The sequence below is a fragment of the Pyrus communis genome, chromosome 5 (assembly GCF_963583255.1).
Source record: "Pyrus communis chromosome 5, drPyrComm1.1, whole genome shotgun sequence".
Lineage (NCBI taxonomy): Eukaryota > Viridiplantae > Streptophyta > Magnoliopsida > Rosales > Rosaceae > Pyrus > Pyrus communis.
In genome coordinates this window covers 7,069,325-7,082,250 of record NC_084807.1, presented here as the reverse complement: position 1 = coordinate 7,082,250, position 12,926 = coordinate 7,069,325, and the positions used below count along the sequence as shown (strand labels likewise).

At 38.4% G+C, this 12,926-nt stretch overlaps 2 protein-coding genes across 2 annotated transcripts; one reads left to right on the top strand and one right to left on the bottom strand.

Moving 5' to 3' along the window:
* The first annotated feature begins 208 nt into the window (after positions 1–208).
* Positions 209–5,930, top strand: LOC137734213 (uncharacterized). The gene is made up of 4 exons (XM_068473514.1): positions 209–772; positions 832–1,009; positions 1,297–1,336; positions 5,798–5,930. Exons 1-4 carry the CDS (start codon positions 209–211, stop codon positions 5,928–5,930), a joined length of 915 nt encoding a protein of 304 aa, XP_068329615.1.
* Positions 5,931–6,217: 287 nt separating this feature from the next.
* LOC137735451 (rac-like GTP-binding protein RAC2) lies at positions 6,218–9,644 on the bottom strand. Its single transcript, XM_068474874.1, has 7 exons — positions 9,088–9,644; positions 8,860–8,947; positions 7,969–8,078; positions 7,750–7,813; positions 7,324–7,388; positions 7,142–7,207; positions 6,218–6,690 (listed from the first exon to the last, which is right to left on the bottom strand). Exons 1-7 carry the CDS (start codon positions 9,241–9,243, stop codon positions 6,592–6,594), a joined length of 648 nt encoding a protein of 215 aa, XP_068330975.1. The 5' UTR covers positions 9,244–9,644; the 3' UTR covers positions 6,218–6,591.
* Positions 9,645–12,926: the final 3,282 nt, after the last annotated feature.

Below are 12,926 nucleotides of genomic sequence, written 5' to 3'. Positions count from 1 at the left end.
CTCTAGTGATCTTGTTAGTCTTTTCTATGTTCATCATTCTAATCACCTTGGAATGATGCTTACCGGTGAAAATTATGGCACTTGGTGTCGTTCCATGTTAATTGCACTCAGTGCGAAAAATAAATTAGGGTTTGTTGATGGAAGTGTTGAACAACCATCTGCGAAGACAAAGCCCACAGAATTTGCTCTTTAGCAACGGTGCAATGGCATGATCCTTATATGGATTCTCAATACATTTTCCGGCGACCTGACCACCAGTGTGGTGTACATAACAACAACCAAAGATGTTTGGGATGTTCTTCGAGAACATTTTTCTCAACAAAACGTGTCTCGTCTCTTTGAAATCCAATGTGACCTTGCACGTCTTAAACAGAGTCAACAACCTATCAATGTGTATTTCACCAAGCTTAAAGGTTTGTGGGATGAGATGGATTCCTACCAAACTTTAAAGCCGTGTTCTTGCGGGGCTGTTCAATTCAACAACGAACAGGTGGAGAGAACCAAGGTTTTGCAGATTTTAATGGGGTTAGACAACTCGTATTCTGCGATTCATAGGAAGATTTTGCTTATTCAACTATTGCCTTCGATTCGATCAGTCTATTCCATGTTGGCACAAGAAGAGAAGCAGAGAGGCATGGTTGCTGGGCCTAGCCTCATTGAACCTGTAGCCATGGTTGTTCAAACAAGCCGTGGAAACAGTAGCAACAATGGAAAAGGAAAATCATTCGAGAGGAAGCCGTTGCATTGCTCGTACTGCGATGAGGATCATCATGTTATTGAAACGTGTTGGAAGCTCTATGGATTCCACCGAGACACCGTCTTCATGGTAAGTCCAGTGGTTCGAGTAGTTCCGGTGGGCACGACAACAAGCCGAGCGACAAACTTGCTGTCAACAATGTGGCATCCACCGTTGCACCGTCCATGCCCAACCTCACCACTGAACAATTTCAGCAACTCTTGTCCATGATGAGTCAAATGATAGGCCTTGATTCCAAGGCAAATGTAGCAGGTGGATCTCTTTTTTTTCAAAGGGTTATAGACATTGGTGCCACTGACCACATATCTAGTCTCCCATTGACTAATGCAACCTCAAATCCACCTCTACCACCCGTGGCATTACCTAATGGGACTCAGGTTTGCATAAACTCTGTTGGCACTTACAGTTTTGGTTCCCAAATATCTCTTTATAATGTGCTTGGCATAGCTTCATTTTTGATCAACTTAATTTACGTTAGTCGGATAACTCGATCATTGGGATGCTTAGTAACCTTTTACTCTAATTTTTGTATTTTACAGGATCTGGAGACGAGGACGATGATTGGTTGGGGGCGACAACGTAATGGGCTTTATTATTTGGTGGACTCCAAAGGGCGGACATCACCTATAACTACCTTATTTCCCAAGGTTTTTTCCATCACGTGGCATCGACGACTTGGTCATCCTTCACCCTTGAGACTTCAGCTGTTAGCTAAACATTTTCCTGAAATTTCCCATTCTAAAAATAAACCTTGTGATATTTGCCCTTTGGCAAAACAAACTCGATTGTCTTTCGGATTAAATCATATTAATACCAAGCATGCTTTTGAACTTATACATTGTGATATTTGGGGCCTTAATAGAGTAGCTTCTCATTCGGGTGCTCATTATTTCCTTACTATTGTTGATGATTTTACTCATTGCACTTGGGCTTATCTCATGTGTCATAAATTAGACACTTAATCTTTGCTTAAATCTTTCATTGCCTATGCCGAAACACAATTTCACCACAAAATTAAAACCATTAGAATTGATAATGGCGGCGAATTTGTTTCTATGCATACTTTCTTTAATGATCATGACATACTTTTTCAATGCCCTTGTGTTTCCACCCCTCAACAAAATGGGGTTGTGGAGCGAAAGCATAGACATATTCTTCAAATCGCACATGCTTTGCATTTTCAGTCACATATTCCCTTGCACTTTTGGGATGATTGCATTCTCACATCCATTTACCTAATTAACTGCATTCCTACCCCCTCTTATCAGGCCTTACACCTTATGAGAAATTATTTGGTCACCCTCATTCATATACCCATTTACGCACTTTTGGGTGTTTAGCATATGCCACTAATCTTCACCCACAACATAAGTTCGATGCTCGGGCTAAAAAATGTGTTTTCATCAGGTATCATTTCGGGCAAAAAACTTACAAATTATATGATCTTAATTCCAAACAAATTTTTACAAGTCGAGATGTCACATTTCATGAGACTATTTTCCCATTCCACAAAAATCCTCAATCCCAAACAGTTACCCCGGACCCAAATATTGACCTTCCACCAGGCCCAATCTCCTTTCCACCCGTTACGGTCCCAATCTCTTCCCAATTAAACCACCAAATTGCCAACCTGGGCCTTTCTTCTGGCCCAGCACCAGTCCCTCATTTACCCATCTCTGCCACTGACGGGCTTGACCAAGTCCCAGCCTTTCCTGATGGGCTTGCTGTCTCTCTGGACCCGTGTCTAGCATCTGCCTAGCATGTTGCTGCATCCCTTGCCCTTTTGTGACATTCCAGTCACATCCGAGTTCTGCTGACTAAGCTCCATGATTATGTTTGCCCGACTATTACGTTGCCCCCCTTCCCGGCTCAATTCCTCGCTTTCCGATCCTAGTACAAGGTATCATCTTTCTAATTACTTGTCCTATCAAGGGCTATTTCCCAAGTATCAATCCTTCATTGCACAATTGTCTACTATTTTGGGGCCTAATAGTTATACAGAAGCTGCCAAACATCCCCAGTGGCGCAAGGCCATGGATGAGGAACTCCAGGCGCTTCAGGCCAATGACACTTGGACATTTTCTCCTTTCCTTTCCGGGAAAGTACCAATTGGATGTTGGTGGGTTTATAAGATCAAAAGAAAATCTTATGGGAGTATAAAGTGTTACAAAGCTCGATTGGTTGCTAAAGGTTATACCCAATTGGAAGGTATTGACTATCACGATAAATTTTCCCCCACGGCCAAACTTGTCACTTTCCGTTGCTTACTTGCTCTTGATGCTACTCACTCATGGTCACTTCATCAACTTGATGTCCATAACGCAATCCTTCATGGTGATCTCATGGAGGTGATCTCATAGAGGAAATCTACATGCTTCCACCACCCAATCTTCGATGACAGGGGGAGAATTTGGTGTGTCGCCTTAATAAGTCGCTTTATGGGTTGAAGCAAGCTTCTCGACAATGGTTTTTCAAGTTCTCACAAGCTATTCGATCAGCTGGTTAGTTCAATCCAAAGCAGACTACTCACTTTTCACTAAGAGAAGAGGAAAATCATTTACTGTGCTTCTCATCTATGTGGATGACATACTGATAACGGGGAATGACTTCACAGCAATTGATGATCTCAAATCCTTTTTGAATACCAAGTTTCGTATCACAGATCTTGGTAATTTGAAATATTTTTCGGGGATTGAGGTGGCACGATCAAAACAAGGTATTTTCATTTCACAAAGAAAGTATTTGTTGGATATCCTAAATGATGTTGGTTTTCTAGGATCACGGCCTGCAAGTTTTCCTAAGTAACAAAATCTAAAATTACTCCCTGATGATGGGAATGCATTAGAAGATCCAACCAAGTATAGAAGATTGGTTGGTCGGTTGATATATCTCACTATAACCCGATCGGATATTACATATTCAGTTCATTTATTGAGTAGATTCATGCAATCACCTCAAAAGTCTCATTATGAAGCTGCCCTACGCATCTTAAAATATTTGAAAGGCACACCAGGGCAAGGCATGATGTTTCCCTCTCAAAATTCATTGAAGTTAAAGGCATATTGTGATTCTGATTGGGCAGGATGTCCTACCACTCGGCGTTCAACTACTGGTTATTGCATTTTCCTTGGAAATAGCCTTATTTCATGGAAAAGCAAACGACAAAAAATTGTATCCTTATCTTCTGTTGAAGCCGAATATAGATCGATGGCAACAACATGTTGTGAGCTTGCATGGCTCCAAAGCCTTTTTCGAGATCTTCAAATTCAAGACCAAGGGCCGACTACCCTGTTATGCGACAATCAAGCCGCTCTTCGTATTGTGGCAAATCCGGTGTTTCACGAGTGAACAAGGCACATTGAGATTGCTTGTCACTTTGTTTGAGATAAGATTATGGAAGGAAAAATTGTGACGGGATTTGTTCCTGCCATATCACAACTTGCTTATTTGTTCACTAAAGCTCTTGGGAAGGAAAGATTTCATTCTTTGCTAGGCAAGTTGGGAGTCGCAACATTCACTCACCAACTTGAGGGGGAGTGTTGAGAAAGTCACGGATCATCATCAATACTTGCCAATATTATTAATATATTGTAATTGATTACATTCTTATGTTGTATTATAAGCTGTCAATTAGTAGCTAGTTAGTAGGAATTGATTGTAAACATATGGCTACATATAGTAGTATTGTACAGAGAATTAATTTAATGAGAATCGGTGAATTACCACCTTCCAAAATTCACAACTTGTGATCCCGGATTAATCGAAGATCTTCGCACATCCACTCAATATGTGGTGTCTAATGCGAATGGTAACCCTTCCCGGGTAATAGGGGAAGGCTTTATTTCTCTTACAGATTCATTGATTGCAGATTCAGTTTTAGGTGTTCCTTAGTGGATTATAGCTTATTAGTTATTATCGGTTGGACAGAATTCTGATACCCTATACTGTGCTATAACTTTTTGGCCAAAACATTGTTTTTCCAGGCGATTATTACATGGAACATAATTGGTATGGCACTAGGAAGGGTAAGCTCGACTACTTGGACATGACCACCAACAAAAGTTGATGAGTTGGGTCAAGCGTTCAAGATGAATACTGCATCTGAGAAACAAAGATTAGAAGTTTGGTTTTGGCATCAAAGTTTATGCCATGCGTCTTTTGGATATCTTTGAAAGTTATTTCCTTCGCTATCTTATAGTTTTAGTGATTCGAGTTTCAAATGTGATGTTCGTGAACTTGCAAAAAACCATCGGGTTTCATTCCCTTCAAGTATGATAAAAGTGACCCACCGTTTATGATCATTCATTCCGATCTACTTCTACTAGTGCTAGGTGGTTTGTTTCTTTTATAGATAATTGCACACATATGACTTGGATGTGTCTTGTGAAATCTAAAAGTGAATTGTGCTCTATGTTCCAGCAGTTCCACAAAATGGTGGAAACCCTGTTTGATACTAAAATTAAGGTTTGTCATTCAAATAATGGAGGAGAATCTGTTAATTATGAGCTTCAAAAGTTTTTCACAGGATAATGGTATTGAACACCGACGCTCATGTCCTTATACTCCGTAACAAAATGGAGTAAAAAGAACCAACACTTACTGAAAGTTGCTTGTGCCTGTCATTTTGGAGCTCACATGCCTCGATCTTTTTTTCGGGAGACTGTCTGCTCCGCTGCATATCTTATCAACCTAGTTCCCTCCGGTGTTCTACAGTTTCAAACACCACTCCAAACTGTCACTCATCATTGCAAGTTACCTTCCACCTCCAAATCTGTACCATGAGTGTTTGGATGTGTGGTGTTTGTTCATGTTCCTAAGAGCAACCGAGTAAACTGGATCCATGTGCTTTGAAGTGTGTTTTTCTTGGATATGCTCAACATAAAAAAGAGAGGAATTAATCATTGGTGCTCCCCCACAGTGGAATTTGCCTCTTCTTTGCTCCCTGCCTCTGAGCATTAGTAAGCCAAAGGATAGATTGATCTGGCATTTCAACTTGAAGGGACCTTTCACTGTTAAGAGTGCTTATTATGTTGCTCTCAGTTGGATAGAAGAGGCTCATGATGTAGCTTCTTCTTCCATCAATCCAAACCCTTGTGAAGTTCTGTGGAAAAAATCTATGGGAAGCAAGGGTGAAGATGTGCGCATGGAGAATCTGTTGAGATATCAGTCCTAGTAGGGAGAATTTGGTGAGAAGACATGTTGGGATGGATCGCTTTAAGGTACTCTGGTTTTCAAGGATAAACAGCCCTTTACCTTATAAAGGATTGTCCCTATGCTATTTGTGGATGGATTTCGACGCCACTGGTGTACCCTGACAGAGGAGTTCAATTGAACTCGATGGCAGATGGGCACTTCGCTTGGCCTCAAAGCTAAGTTGGGCAAATTTCAAACTCTGCTGGTGGTTTGGTGGCCAGTTTGGGGCTCCAGGATGACGTCCTATGGAATGCTAAGATGGTGCGACCAGTATCTCCATCTCTCGAGCCGTTAGCTGGTGGCAGAACGACGTAAGTTTTCTTCTCACAGGGAATCTGCTAGTGTAAGAGACTGGGAGATCTGTAAGTGAGAACCACTCCATGCAGGCCATCTAAAAATTAATACTGACGCATCTAATATACATAATTTGATCACATATTGCACACACTTAAGTAAACAACACAACAAATTTTGCACACTTTTTCTCTCAGAAAAGAGTAAACAATAACCTTACAATTAAGTAAACAACACAAAAATATTGCACACTTTCTCTCTGAAAAGAGATGGAAGCACCCAGAAAGAGAATGAGGGATAGAAAGAATGAACAAAGTGTATAATAAGCTCTCAATGAGAGAGAGAGGTTAAAGAACGCTGCAGATGCTCAATTTCCTCTTTTGCTTCTCGGACTTTGGAGGATAGAGAGCCAACTTGATAGCTGCATCAAAAACAGTCTTCACATTCTGCAATTTTTAACAATAATTTTTCAACTCATCAGCACAAGCCACAAGACCTAGTGACAGATTACTAGGGCCGATTTCAATTTAGTACCATAAGTTTTGCACCAAAGAGCACTGTTTATACACGGTTTCAATTTGGACACTTTAGTACCCTTACTTCGTGAGTCAACTTTATACACGATTTCAATTTGGACACTTTAGTACCCTTACTTCGTGAGTCAACAATGTGTCCAAATTATTACCATGTGTATAGACATGAACTTCGGTGCAAATTTCGGACTAATATACTGAAATTAATCCTTAGGTTCCTGAAGAAGTTCCTCAAGAAGACCATGTATTGACTTGAACATAAAAGAACTACATTTTTCCTTCCATGTTTATCTTGTGTGAATTTCATGAGCGCACACACGCATATACACACACGTGTATGTATATATATTTTTGTGAGACCTACATGCTGTTTCTTTGAGCTGCACTCTATATACGACACAGCACCTATTTGCTTCTTCAAATCTTCACCCTAAAATATTAGAAAAAATGCAGAAGAATGATTAAATTAGATTAAATTAGATTAATGCAGTAGCAATGACACAAACAGCATTAAAAAGGACCAAAGTAGCTGAAGTGGAAATCTACCTGTTGTGTAGAGATGGTACCTGCCCCGGGGTAATCCATTAGGAATTGTTTGTCTTCCCTCAGATCTGCCCTAGCAAATAAACCATAAGTTGTTGAAAAACAGCAAAGACATAAACACAGAGAAATTCAAAAAACATGAGCTGCTCCGCTGCGTTCAAATTTTAACCTTTAGGGCTCTTCAACAAATAAACCTCTCAAAAGATTATTTCGTGGCAAAAAACACTTCACACTGCTTCGAGAAAAATACTCCTGGACTCAACTGGACTCGACATTTACAGCATTCTCCATTATTTAGAGCATAGAGAAATTTATAAACAAAAAAGAAACATAAACTAGATCAATCCAATTTGCAGAGGTAGCAATTGGTAGTGGAAAGATCAATCCAATTTGCAGAGGTAGCAATTGGTAGTGGAAAGAATGGATTACCTAGTTTTGTCCCTACAAGAATGATAGGCACTGATGGGGCATAATGTCTTAGCTCAGGGATCCACTTCTCCACCATAACAAGAGGAGAAAAGAAAAAGAAAAAGAAAAAAGAGAGAGAAAACAAGAATCTGATTAGAATATACATTTGGTACATGCAATTTAGATAAAGTGATTCTTAAGATGAATTTTATAGCTAAAGTAGAGAAAAAAGAAGCTCACTTTCTTTGATATGTTCTCATAGCTAGGCCTACTTATGAGGGAAAAGGCAAGAAGGAACACATCAGCTCCTCTGTAACTAAGAGGCCTTAATCTGTTGTAATCTTCTTGACCTGCAAAATTAATTCACACAGATAGAACATCATATTATATATATATATATAATATATAATTTGGTAATTCTGATTTTCTTTGTTTGTTACAGGAATGTTTTCTCAAATATATGTATAACATTTCAGTTTTTCTGTTTTCATGGAACCTGACTCGCTGAATCTGAAAGACCCTTTTAGGATCTCATACAGTATGCTCATTCACTCCACCTTTTTCTCTTTACAAAAAGCTTGGCATCGCACATTTCGCTAATTTTAATTCTTTTAAACAACTCTACTTTTGCAAGCGGCTATCATCATTTACGAAGTAAGAGCATTTACCCCAACATTCGAGGTCCTAAGTTTGGTTCTCTCCTCCTAGCTTGTATAAAAAAAAAAAAAAAAAACTCTAATTTCAAAGAATTGGCATTCATATCCTACTTATTAGGATGAAAGGTTTACAATTTATTCTTTGTTTTATTGTGAAGAACACACGGTTCATGGATGCAGACTGAAAAATGATGCTGACAGATATATAGGTTTTAGATGGTTTGTTCATTTTAGTCACATGAAGCTGAAAGATGCAGTCTTAAGCTGTTTTAACTAAACCAAAATGAATTATCAGATACTTGTGATGCTAAAATCAAACAAAAGTACCAATAATTGTCATAAAAGAAAAAAAAAATTGGCAGAAAACTGTAGTACAAGCTAGCAACCAAAGTTTAAAATTCCCATTCAGCATGCATAATATACATGAGAGAGAGAGAGAGAGAGAGAGAGAGAGAGAGAGAGAGAGAGAGAGAACCAGCAGTATCCCAGAGACCCAAATTTACAGTCTGCCCATCAACCAAAACGTTGGCACTGAAGTTGTCAAAAACAGTTGGAACATAATCCTGTTAATTACAAAGAAAGATCATGTATGACTGATGAGAAAACAAGAAGATAATGGGAAACAAATATGAAAAATTCAATGAAAATGACAGAAAGGAAAAAAAAAGATGCATAAAGGGGTTGAAGGTAAGAAAATATATACGGTAGGGAAAGTGTTGCTAGTGTAGGAGATGAGAAGGCATGTCTTTCCAACAGCACCATCTCCAACTGTCACACATTTGATGAACTTTGATGTTGATGCTGCTGGAGCTGCTGCACCTGCTGCTGTTGTTCTAGCATTAGCATTAGCATTAGCCATATGCCTGGCTAGCTACACGTGTGCTTAAATTAAAGTGACAAAATGATTAAAACCCTATATCTATATCACTCTCAAATGTTTTCTTGGAGAAAATCAAGAATACAATTGAGAGAAGCCTCAGTGTTTCTATCTCATTATGAAGGTTGTTAGAGAGAGAGAGAGAGAGAGAGACTTGCAACAAAAGTTTTCTTAGAGCTTTTTGAGAGGAAGGGAAAGATGGTTTGATTATTGAGATCACTTTAATTTGAGCTGTCATAGAGGCAAATTGAGGCAAAGGAAAGGAAAGGCAAACCCACATTGGAAATAAGTCATAATCTTAATACTTGTCTCTCCCTCGTGGAGGAGCTTACTTGTCTCCCCTCCTTTTGAGATTAACTTAGTTTTATCATACAACCATTAGAAATGGAGGTGTTCATTCTTTTTATCATCATCTAAAGATCATTTCTTTACATAATTATTTTTTTTTGTCAAATCTTTACATAATTATTTAATTTGGAGATCATTTAGCCAGGATGCTGCTTATGAATGACTAAAAGATCTGCAAATTGAATGATCTTTAGATGATAATAAAGAGAATGAACAATTCTGATTATGATATTTGTATGATAAAGTTATGTTAGTCGTAATGAGAGGACAAAGTGGATTCTCTCAAAGAGAACACAAGTATTATCCATCTTAATTAAATAGAGTGCATGTTAGTAATACAGCTTCCATTTCAATTTCCCGGCTGCCTTTGACATTTCATTTTCCTTTATGTTATGTGCCTAATACAATTTACTGTCTACCGTTTACTGTTTTCCACTTTTAGGGGGTTTCAATTTCCGTAATACAAATTCCAAATTAAAGATTTAGTTAAAGAACTCAAAAAAAAAAAAAAAAAATTGCAAAATAAATGTTTTATAATTCTAGGAATTTTTAAAGAACAAACAAAATTGTTTCTAAATGTCTCAAAAAAACCATGCCAGATAAAAAAGATTTTGGTTATAGTTTTCCTTGCGATGGTCCGGGACGAGGTGAGACTTGTGATATTTCGGCTTGGGACGCATTTTATTTGGGATCATCTCCAAGAGATGCTGTAAAACAATTAAAATTCTATTTTAGAGAGTCAAATTCAAAATAAGCATTCTTGTCCAAAAAAAAGTTAAATTTAAAAAATTCAAAATGAACAGTCACTCATTAAATTTACAGAGCGACTATATATCAGCTAAACATTAAAAAAAAAAAATGCAGGAGACTAAATTTGTAAACTAAATTTTATAAACCAAATGATGTAATTATTAATGATTGAATTATTACTTAAGTATTGATAATTTTCTTATTAATAGTGGTAAATGTCCTTAACCCCCTCATCTATTCTCATCGATCTACAAACAAAAGGTATGTTCCTACAGCATTGTTGAAAAATCATCTCCTCTGCTCCTTTTAAGTACTTAATGAAAGCTTTGGTTTTTCACCTAATCCATTCTTTCGTAATCTGACCTAGTCTTTTAATATCAACCCTTCACAAAAATCCAATGGTTATTAAATATTAATCCATTTCATAAAACATTGACATTTTACATTTCCTATACCAATTTTTAATAAATTGTTTTTATTATTTCTCTCTTTTCTGTTGTTCCATATTCTCTCTTCCCCCTCACCATAAATCACAGGCATATGGGGTGTGCAATTTATTATGACTAGTAAATCTCTTATCTTTCTCTCCTTCCCTCTTCATCCATAAGCATGACTGCGTGAGTGTCAATGCTATGGGTACCATTGCAGACTCAGTCCCACAATAAAAAAGAACAACTTCTCAAACCATTTAAGGATTAAATGTGTATGGATTTATACCAAAAATTGATCAATATTAGACCATAGTTCAAGGTCTAATTTTAAAATGTAACATGAGAAGTGCAATCCCCATGCATATGGATGAAGAAGAGAGAGAGAAAGAGAGAGAGCATGAAAAGCAACTGGAAAAATAAACAAATATGATTTTGTTTGTTTGTTTGTTGAATAAGATATTTTTATTAAACATTTGTAGACATGTAAATTTCGTTGCATGCAAATGATGCATCACAAAACTCCACGTGGCATATGACTCATCATAAATAGACAAGTCATCAATGACATGTGGTACAAATCAAGTAAAGGAAGAATAAAACTTCCCCAAAACTCTGCAAAAGGGGGAAGAAATCCTTTAAAATCGGCAAGGGGCCCAAATTGCTCCCAAAACCGGAAAGAAAGCTAAAACATCTTCACAAAACAAGCAAGAATTGAAGATTGCTCCCAAAATAGGCAAGAAAGCCTTATAATTTGGCCAAGCAAGGGAAAGTGGCTGAAATTAAGTCACAAAACATGCCTAAATTCTCCCATGGACGAATCAAGACACAAATCAAAGTCAAATCCATCCAAAGGCAAGCTTTTGAGAAGTCTATAAATGCAAGGTCTTCAGACAAGCATAAGGTTGACAATCTCTACATTCAAGGTCGACAATTTCTACATTGAAGGGCCGAAATTCTCAGAAAAAGACAACCCCTGCCAAATCTTTGAAGACTAATACGTTGCCAAAGCTCACGTCGAAGAACGCACAACCCAAGCTGAAGCTTTCTTTCGATCAAAGCCGAAGCATTCCCCTGAAGAATCAACAAGCACTTGTGCCAATTTCTTCAAGACTTTGTTGCAAGCTTAAAACTTGTAATGACATTCGATTCAAGATAAGTCGTCAAGACCTTTGAATCAATAAAATCCCACATTAACATCACCTTTGCCGCAACTTTAAGGTGAAGACCATCCAAGCATTATTTCAAGCTCAAAACTTGAAGCAATCATTCAATCGTTCGTCCGTGATCAAGTCATCGCGAGATCAACAACCTACGCATCTACATCAAATTTGAAGACTGAATCAGAGGAAAATTGTAAACATAGATTGTAACCTACAAATTCGTCAATACAAATCTACTTTGTACATGTGTTCTCATTTCATTCGTTACAGAATTTTCATGTTTACAAATTTGGCATGCCCAATGGGACCTTTCTGCTTCTCATCTCTACCTTCAAATCCACAATAAACACACATGGCATCAAGAAAGGATCAAGTTGTTCCCACAACCAACGCGAAGCACAAGAACATCTTTGCCGCAAGTGGTGGCACTTTGGGCGTCACAACCTAAAGCAAGGCAATAACTCTCTATACCATGCCTTCCACCCCTACATTAACTCTGCTGAATGAGTAAGAGCACTCGAGGCATGAGCCTGTAATCACCCTGGCTCGCTAAGGGCAGCAAGGGAAGAAAGCTCGAGGAGGTACTCCAGGTCATTGACTTCCAATGCCGACTCAAGCAGCAACTCGTATCCCGTAGCCATGCAAGTCATGACTACTGGTGCGACTTCAATCGAAAAGCAGCTGGCACAAATGAGCGAAGCAATCGCAAGGTTGACAAGGACCGTGGAGGAAAAGGACTTATAGGTTGCTACACTCATCAACCGTCTAAAGGCGCAGCACGACAAGAAAGCTAACCCAAAGGTTAATCCACCAAAGCAGGAAACTGACGAAAATGAGGAGCCTCTGGTGGAGAAAGCTGAAGAAAAGCTGGAGGTGGACCAACCTACCATGTTCATGAGATCTCTCTCTATCCAACATCTATAAGAAATTATCACAAGCACCATCAACGCCGCATTACAAAATGAGTTCACATGAC